Below are 9,795 nucleotides of genomic sequence, written 5' to 3'. Positions count from 1 at the left end.
TGCCGTATTAAAGGCCAAAGTGCCGTATTAACGTCCAAAGTGCCGTATTAAAGGCCAAAGTGCCGTATTAAAGGCCAAAGTGCCGTAATAAAGGCCAAAGTGCCGTAATAAAGGCCAAAGTGCCGTAATAAAGGCCAAAGTGCCGTAATAAAGGCCAAAGTGCCGTAATATAGGCCACAGTGCAGGGTACCGTAACAAAGCATAGCGTAGTGTGCCGTCATAAACAACAGCGTGCTGCGACAAATTATATTAAACTGAATAATGCCCCCAAAGAGACAAAGGACTGCCGAAGGAGATGCTGAAAGAAAAAGGCAACATGCTGAAAATATGCGCATGCGCCGTGCAAACCGTTCTGAAGAACAACGTTTAGAAGAACGCGAAAGAAATGCAGAAAATAAGAGAAACCGAATTGCAAATCTCTCTGCGGAAGAACGTTCCATTGAACGAGAAAGACGTGCAGAAATTGAACGAAACCGAGTTGCAAGTCTCTCTGAAGAACAGCGTTCCCTTGAACGAGAAAGACATGCAGAGATTGAACGAAATCGAGTTGCAAATCTCTCCGAAGAAAAACGTTCCATTGAACGAGAAAGACGTGCAGAAATTGAACGAAACCGAGTTGCAAGTCGCTCTGAAGAACAGTGTTCCATTGAGCGAGAAAGGCATGCAGAAATTGAACGAAATCGAGTTGCAAGTCTCTCTGAAGAACAACGTTCCCTTGAACGAGTAAGACATGCAGAAATTGAGCGAAACCGAGTTGCAAGTCTCTCTGAAGAACAACGTTCCGTTGAACTGCAACGGAACTCAAAGAACAAAAGACATAGAGCTGCAAATATGGCAACCCCTCAACGTATTGAACAAAGGCGTGCAAATGTTGCGGCTGCATCAACTTCAAGAGCCGCAACGAGGCTTAGAAATCTAAATCAGACCATTCATGCGGCATCAATTAATAGGTTTAATGAAGCCGACATACAGCAGCACACCTGTGGCGAATTAAATGTTCCATGTTCTTTCTGTGGTGCAAAACATTTTTTAAAGGAACGGCCACAAGACAAAAAATTTACACAATGCTGTCAAAAAGGAAAGGTTGTTCTTCCTCCTATTAAATTAGCCCCGAATATAGAAAAATTAATGAAAAAGAGCATGAATATTCAAATAATTTTTTTGAGAACATTCGTTCAATAAACAGTGCATTGGCTTTTGCCTCAATGGGAGCAAACATCGCCCCTGGTCAAATTTACCACAGAACTGGATCCCTTCATCCAACAAATGGGGACCAAAGAAAATGTGCCCAACTTTATATTCTTGACCCGGATGAGGCATGTGATCAAAGAATGATGATTCGTGAAAATGCGCATTGTAATGCTGAAATTATGCGAGAGTTGAGCTCTTTCATGGCTCAAAATAATCCTTTTGCTAAAGCATTTAAAATGCTTTACGAAGTTGAAAAAGAGTGTTTAGCAGAAGCTACACTTAATGGAGTAGAACCAGCGACTGTAGCTATGGCTATTGTTCAAGATCGTAATTCTGATCAAAGACGTTATAATGCACCACTAGTAAATGAAGTTGCAGTACTATTCCAAAACGCTGATGGCGAACCTCCACTTGAAAGAGACATTCTCATCCATTGTAGACCCAATGAAAATGATTTAAATCCTAAGAGAACAGAAAGGATAAATATATTGGATCCCAATTTGGAACCAATGGTATATCCATTATTATTTCCATATGGGGATCAAAGTTGGGGAATTGATCTGAAGCTAAATCGGCCCCCATCATTGGCAAATATGAGACAACCCTTTGCTAATCCAAGAACACGAATTACTCAAATGCAGTATTATGGGTACCGTCTATCAATTCGTGACGAGCTAAACCCATTTCTGTGTGCAGGAAAGCTGACTCAGCAATACTTTGTAGATGCCTACGTAAAAACTGAGGCAAACAGATTAAATTTCTGCCGACAAAACCAGGGCACTTTACGGGCTGAATAATATGCTGGCCTAATCGATTATATACAAACTGCAGCCAATGACCAAGTGCTAATACCTGGAAGAGCGGTTATATTGCCTTCTTCTTTCATAGGAAGCCCAAGAAATATGGCACAAAATTACCAAGACGCTATGGCAATTGTCAGGAAATTTGGAAAGCCCGACTTTTTTGTAACTATGACATGTAATCAAAAATGGCCCGAAATTACAGATAACCTTCAATATGGCCAGAAAGCTGAATTTAGACCCGATTTAGTAACTCGGGTCTTAAACCTAAAGCTAAAAGAATTGTTGGATGATATTTCCAAAAAACAAATACTGGGCATTTTAACAGCAAAAGTCCATGTAATTGAATTTCAAAAGAGGGGACTTCCGCATGCCCACATTCTTTTAATGGTTAAAAATGACGGTCCTGTGGATGCCGAAAAACTTAATCAGCTTATATCCGCTGAAATACCAGATATTAATGAATATCCTCGGTTACATGCAGTTGTAACAAAGCATATGGTACACGGCCCATGTGGTTCGGCAAATCTAAACTCACCATGTATGGTTATCCCAAATATCGCAGACGAAATACTGGCCAAAATGATATAAATGGCAGACAGATTGACAACTCTTGGATTGTCCCTTATAATCCATACTTGAGCTTGAAATATAATTGTCACATTAATGTAGAAAGCTGTGCATCTGTAAAAAGTGTCAAGTACCTTTTTAAATACGTGTATAAAGGACATGACTGTGCAAATATTGCTATCTCTGAACAAGATGTCCTTAATCATGATGAAATTAAAACTTTTATGGACTCAAGGTACATAAGTGCTCCAGAAGCTGCTTGGCGACTGTTTGGCAATTCTATGCATGAGCAGTCACATACAATCTATAGACTGCCAGTACATCTTCCGAATGAACAAAATGTGTATTTCAAACCAAATGATGTGCAAGCTGCGGCCGAAAGAGCCGGATCAAAAGACAATGCTGACGGCTTGGTTTAAATTAAACGATACAGATGAAGGTGCAAGGCCTCACTTATATGCCGATATCCCCGAACATTATGTCTTTAATAAAGTAAGTGGAGTCTGGAAACCACGTCAAAGAGAGACAAATAATACAATCGGTAGAATGTATCCTGTTAATTTATCTACCGACGCAGAAAAATATTGCCTTAGACTACTATTGCTTCATAAGCGAGGGGCTACTTCCTTTGAAGATCTTAGAACTGTAGAAGATGTAATCTATCCAACCTTCAAAGAAGCAGCCCAAAGAAGTGGCATATTTAGTGATGATGCTACTTGGGACTTTGCATTAACCGATGCAGCAATTTGGAAAATGCCTCGGCAAATGAGAGACTTATTTGCGTATATCTGCGTGTTTGCAGTTCCTCCTAACGCTTTGGAACTTTTCGAAAAATACAAAGCTGATTTGTATGAAGATTTTGCAAGAGAGTCAAGGCACAATCACACAGATAATTGCCCGCATTGTACAAATCTTGCTTTAGTAGAAATTCAAGCAATTCTTATCTTGAGCTACAAGAAATGCGAAGACTTTGGCTTGCCGTCTCCACCAGCCAACATGCGTGCTGCTGCAGAAGAGTATTTTGATGTACTTGCAGAGAAACAGAAAGGTGACGCATTGAAAGATACGTAGGTGTTTTATTATTGATTTTCAAAAGGTATGTTCTGCACTGTTTCTGACCAAAATTTAGATGAAATAACAAACTTCAAATACATTTAGGAAGTCGTGATTTTTTTCAGTTAAATCGGTTAACATAAACACTAGCAATAAATCAGCAAACTTTACCTCGAAAAAAATGTCAGATTTGCAAATTAAATACCGTAGTGTGATTTAATTTTTAATGGTGGAGGGGCAATACGTGTCGCAGACTTATGATCGAATGCTTAAAGTTTACGATAAAAACTGCTAAACACAAAACATAAACTCAATTGGGTCAATAATTTCAAATGATGGCGAAAAGAGGTCTCGGACAAAAAGCCGCTAGGGCGCCCAAAATCTGTTTCTTCCATAGAAAGGCTCCGGAAACTAGAGGAACGAATAATGAGAGATCCGCGGTTGAAACTGTCCTATTTAGCAGATGAGACGGGTGTTCCAAAACCAACAATTTGTCCCATTTTAACTGAACATTTAGGTATGAAAATGGTTTCCGTCCGTTACGTACCAAAATTGCTTTCGGCATCTCAAAAAAAGATCGAAATCGACTTTGTAATGCTAATTTTGACCTTTTGAATGAAAGGTGGAACCTGCTTCATATTTTAGTAGTTAGGTATGATACTTGGGTTTACTATTATGACCCGGAGACCAAACAATAATTCATGCACTGGAAGTATGGGGTGTCGCCACCGCCCATGAAAGCAAAAGTGCAAAAATCTGCCAAAAAATTGAGGATGACCAGTTTCAAAGATACAAAAGGTCCTCTGATTATCAAATTTATTGCTAGAAATACTGCGATAAATGAGACTGCGTATGCGGGAACCCCGAAGGCGCTGTGTGCTGCGGTTGAAAAGAAACGTGGGGTCAAAAAATAGAGGTGGTGCATTTTTTGCACGCACCACTTCATACCTGGCATTTTGTGAGGGCTGCTGTAGACGACAATTGCTTCGCCGTTATAAACCACCTACTGTACAGTCCAGGCTTGACCCTTAGTGATTATTATCTATTTCAAACGTTGAAGAAAAGCATCAAGGGGAAACGATTTTGGGATGATAATGGAATCAAGTCGTAAATTTTTGCATATTTTCGAGGTAAATTTGGATGATTTATTGTGGGTGTTCCTTTTAACCGATTTAGCTGAAAAAAATCACGACTTCCTAAATGTATTTGAAGTTTGTTATTTCATCTAAATTTTGGTCAGAAACAGTGCGGAACATACATTTTGAAAATCAATAATAAAACACCCACGTACTCTTAACTGTGAGCAACGAAATGCTTTCGAGACAGTATTAAATGCTGCCGAAAATGCTAACCTTCCACACAGAATATTCTTTATGGATGGAGTTGGTGGAAGTGGGAAAACACACGTGTACAAGACCATACTTTCCACAGTGGGTGGCGAAGGAAATATTGCATTACCTATGGCATCAACCGGAATTGCAGCCAATTTGCTTGATGGTGGACGCACTTACCATTCGCAGTTTAAATTCCGCATTCCTATAGATGACACAACAACATCGCCAATTCGATCGAAATCAGCAGATGCTGAGCTATTTAGACAAGCAAAATTGTTCATCTGGGATGAAGCTACAATGGCTCCAAGTCTTGCATTAGTAGCAGTGGATAAATTTCTTAAAGAAGTGATGGATAATCAAAAGCCACTTGGCGGTAAAGTCTTACTATTAGGAGGAGATTTTAGACAAACGTTACCTGTAGTTCCTCATGCAAGTAGATCTGCCATTGTAGAAGCGAGTTTGAAATTTAACAGCTTATGGCGAAAAGTCAAAATTCTACACTTACTTAGTAATGTAAGGTCTGTAGACAAAAGCTATAGTGATTGGCTACTAAAATTGGGAAATTGAACATTAGAAACTCCTCTCGGCCTCCCTAAAGATACAATTGAAATCCCAGAACAACTTATTTGTCGGGAGTCAATAATTTATGAAATATACGGAGAACGTCTTACGGTTGCCAATGTTGCCAACTTTTCAAAAATGGCAATTTTGTGTCAAAAAAATACGGCCGTTGACAAAATAAATGACGATGTTTTAAATATTCTTGAAGGAAATTCGGTGACTTATTTCAGTACTGATTCCGTGGATGATGAAAATGCAGAGGATAGACAACATTATCCTGTTGAATTCCTAAATGGTTTAACGCCATCTGGAATGCCTGTCCACAAGTTAAATCTTAAAAAGGGCAGCAATATTATGCTTCTTAGAAACTTAAATACGAAGCGAGGACTGTGTAATGGCACCCGTCTAATTGTTGAAGACTTGAAGCCCAATTTAATAATTGCAAAGGTGCTTACAGGGTCTGCACAGCAACAAATTGTATTCATTCCAAGAATTGATTTGTCCACTGCAAACGCAGATTTTCCATTCGTTTTACGAAGAAGGCAGTTCCCAATTAAATTGCCGTTTGCAATGACAATTAATAAATCTCAAGGGCAAACTTTGGAGAAGGTCGGAGTATATCTCCCTGAACCAGTTTTTAGCCATAGTCAATTATATGTTGCCTTATCAAGAGTGCGACGCTTTGCAGATGCAAAAATTAAGATAATAGACGGTCCAGAACAGGGAAAATTAATTGAGGGCTCGGATAGAGTTTTTACCAAAAATGTGGTGTATGAAGATATATTTGCAAAGCAATTAGACCCGGATTGTCAATAATTCAAGTCAATTTGAGCTAGCGGTGGCTCAGACAAATGTACCGTCCGTGCTTTCTTAATAAAACAAAGAAAGCCTGTGGGGCAGCACGCAGAAGGGGGTCCACGTCCCCTGCCCTGGGAGGATATGATATCCTGCAAACGCTTCTGCAAAAATTACTTATGAAATAATACCGACAGCAAAGACGTTTTATGTATATAGATACATCCTAGGACCCGTCCTTGGACGGGCTATACGCTAGTAGTATATGTATCTGTACGTTTAGGAAACTACACATGTACATATATACATATATGTTTGTATGTAAGAAACGATCAACTATTTAAATTTCTATACTTAAGGAAAATTAAATATTAAACTAAATATTTCCCTAAGAACCTTATTAAAATGTAACATATTTATGGGAAAGTATACATAAGTACTACTTACTCAGAATTATTTCACCAAAAATTTGATTCCCGCTTCGTATCCCTACCATGCTAATAGTATGGGAAGGATACCAGCGCGGGATGGAAAAGAAAAACTGAGTTCATATTACTAGTGTATGTACGCACCTTGGACTATGGCCTTTTCCATAATGTTCAAATTTTCCCACGTAATAACCACATGCTGCCCATATATGTCAGTGATATGACCTGACTAGCATACATAGGTACATGTTTAAGTAATTATTTATGTATGCATACCTAATTCGAAATCTCACCTAACAATACTGTTCTTTAATGCTCACCCTCTGTACGTATTAATTATCGGTGCGCTAAGAGTGCCGTAATCGTAAAATAAGCGATCTTCTCAATAATCGTAATTTTAGTACATTTTCTCAATATGATGAACCGATAATCGAAAGCTCCTGCGTAAAGGGTAAATGGACGCATTACGTTTATCCTCATTCTCACAAACCTCCTTAGATTGCGATAATGACGGATTTTTACGGGGACAATTTTCAATTTTTGAATGATCTCAGCCGACTCCTCGTACTGGTAGATGAAAGGCGTTACGAGAACTTGCAGCACACTGACAATGCCCAATGCTAAGGAAGGAAATATACAATATACTGCAATCGGAATTAAGGCGTAGGCTGAAAAGGACAAGTAGAACGTGATAATGGCCAACCCCATTAGCGATGTTAGCAAAGCACTAACGGCGATATCACTTATCTCATGAACAGATGCATGCAAAATGTGTAACATTTGATAAACTCGCCACTTCAATCCGAAGGAGAGTTTTCCATATCGCAGTTGTCCCATAAGAAAAAATATGAAATGCACAATAGCATTGACCCAAACGAACATGAGGGTTCCGATTCTGAGAAACTAAAGGACGCAAATCGTGCAGAAAATACTGCGCAGGGTGAAAATCTTGAATGAATGGTTTTGAAACATTTTGTCCGGCATTAACGCTTTAAGAGCGTAAAAGTAAGCATCCAAATCGAAGCGGGTTCCTAAGAAACAAGTGAAGACGCCACAAATGGGAAGAACTCTGATGACCAAGACAGAAATACGCGTGAAAACCTCCAACAAATCGGGTTTCTTCGTCTCCACCCTCGATGCTGCAATGAAATTAATGAGTTTCATTTAGATCATGCAGATTAAAAATTGTATGTCCAAAATTTATTTAGGTATAGGAGTCACAGAGTTGGATATTTATGTAGAGGGTGTAACTCCGAGAAAACATCGTTAGATATATATTTATCCATATATAAGTGTTTATAGGTATATGGATAATCGATAAGGCGACAACAATTTCCATGATAGAAAATTTAATTAAAATTAAAGGTATTTAAAATTTGATAAAAATTACTGAATTGTGTTTTTATTTTTAAAAAATTACCAAAATGTACAACAATAGAAATAAACATATATATATATGTAAGGAACACTCATCTGCTTAAGTTGTTACACGTAAAGAAAAAAATAAATATGCATACACATATTTATGTATGAAAAAGAGATTAATGTACATATGTAAATGTATGTAATAAATGAGTCATGAGCTTACGATTAGGCATTACTTAATAAGGGGCAAGTTATACGAAATTTATGTACCTTGGAGTATGACCGATTCTATAATGCTCAAATTTTCCCATGCCGTAACTCCATCCTGTCCGTACATGAAAATCTTCAGCCCGGCCCCGCAGCCCAGCACGCCAATTATTCCCAAGAATATCTGGATGACTAAAACATACGCCGGGATATTGGTCACTTTTACGAAAATCTCCCTCAGACAAGTGAAACAACAACACAGAGCTCCAAGCAGTATGACTGACATATTTAAATACCACACAGAATATAGATTCTACTAGAAGAATCGATCTTATGTATTCGAATGAGGCTTATGGAAGAACGGGGGGAGCCAACCAAATAACTCGGTGTACATTTGGCCCACCTGGGGGATGGCACCTCCGCATCATCATCATCACCACATCTCCTGGCATCAAACAATGATGATGAAAGCACATAGGTGGCGTTGGCACCCCCATTTGTGCACCAGAACACACCATTCTGAGCTGCGTCTCCACAAATTTGATGCTCTACGAGGGTGTGTTCTGGTGCACAAATGGGGGTGCCACCGCCACCTATGTGCTTTCATCATCATTTCTTGATGCCAGGAAATGTGGTGATGATGATGATGCGGAGGTGCCATCCCCCAGGTGGGCCAAATGTACACCGAGTTATTTGGTTGGCTCTCCCCGTTCTTCCATAAGCGTCACTCGAATACATAAGATCGATTCTTCTGGTAGAATCTATATTCTGTGTAAATACCACAACCGTAATTCTCTGTGATTAATTCGGTAAATGAATTTCTTCTTCTGTACGTTCCACATGATCGGTGTCTTCCCAATGCTTTGATACAGCGAAGCATATTCGTTCAAGGCGAGGATGCAGGATCCGGTCGGCATTTGATGTGAGATATTATGTACTTATTTAGCTAGTCTGTGTAAAATAAATTCCAGCATCAAATCGGGACACTATTAATAACTATGTCATTTTGCAAAGATGGAATTGGCAGAATTTATGTATACCCACTACAGGTTTAAGAAACGATAATACAGTTTTTCCTTATACCCGAAATTGCGTTACTACTTCTTAGGACATTTATATTTGGCTTTTGCATCCCAACTTGGAATTCCCAAGCAACCTTAGCTTGGTCAAATTTTGTGTTGTGTAAGTTACTGACGTATTTCGGAATGTTGGATCATCAAACAATAAATAAAGGGGTGGGGGTGGGGGTGGATTTGGGTGGGGGTGGGAGTGGTTTTATAAATGCCGTATTGAATTCCTCTTGTCCGTCTGTCCGTCTGTCTGTCCGTCTGTCTGTCTGTTCACGAGTTTTTTGAATCAATTGATGCTAATTAATAAGTCCCACAACCATTTTAACTCTAATTTGTAGCACAATTGGTATCAAACAATCGTTAACGCAAAATGGTGCGAAATAATTGGAGGAATCGATGTATTCCGCACCAATGGTTAGGA

The 9,795-nt window shown here is 39.0% G+C and overlaps 2 protein-coding genes across 2 annotated transcripts; both read left to right on the top strand.

The window, feature by feature from the left end:
* The first annotated feature begins 261 nt into the window (after positions 1-261).
* On the top strand, positions 262-1,988 carry LOC110847857. The gene is made up of 2 exons (XM_022094922.1): positions 262-950; positions 1,187-1,988. The coding sequence occupies exons 1-2, from the start codon at positions 262-264 to the stop codon at positions 1,986-1,988; spliced, it is 1,491 nt and encodes a 496-aa protein (XP_021950614.1).
* Positions 1,989-4,987: 2,999 nt separating this feature from the next.
* LOC110847773 (ATP-dependent DNA helicase PIF1-like) lies at positions 4,988-6,325 on the top strand. Its single transcript, XM_035846708.1, has 2 exons — positions 4,988-5,405; positions 5,523-6,325. Exons 1-2 carry the CDS (start codon positions 4,988-4,990, stop codon positions 6,323-6,325), a joined length of 1,221 nt encoding a protein of 406 aa, XP_035702601.1.
* Positions 6,326-9,795: the final 3,470 nt, after the last annotated feature.

Source organism: Folsomia candida, unplaced genomic scaffold (genome assembly GCF_002217175.1).
Source record: "Folsomia candida strain VU population unplaced genomic scaffold, ASM221717v1 Fcan01_Sc001, whole genome shotgun sequence".
Classification (NCBI taxonomy): Eukaryota; Metazoa; Arthropoda; class Collembola; order Entomobryomorpha; family Isotomidae; genus Folsomia; species Folsomia candida.
The sequence above is the reverse complement of the archived record's forward strand: the minus strand, read 5'-3'. Positions and strand labels throughout refer to the sequence as shown.

Bases quoted from the DNA above. Each gene is read 5' to 3' on its own strand.
- LOC110847857 (XM_022094922.1), top strand. From the start codon at position 262: ATGCCCCCAAAGAGACAAAGGACTGCCGAAGGAGATGCTGAAAGAAAA. The intron at 951-1,186 runs GTTTAATGAAGC...TTCAATAAACAG, and splicing joins CATGCGGCATCAATTAATAG to TGCATTGGCTTTTGCCTCAA.
- LOC110847773 (XM_035846708.1), top strand. From the start codon at position 4,988: ATGGATGGAGTTGGTGGAAGTGGGAAAACACACGTGTACAAGACCATA. The intron at 5,406-5,522 runs GTTTGAAATTTA...ATTGAACATTAG, and splicing joins ATCTGCCATTGTAGAAGCGA to AAACTCCTCTCGGCCTCCCT.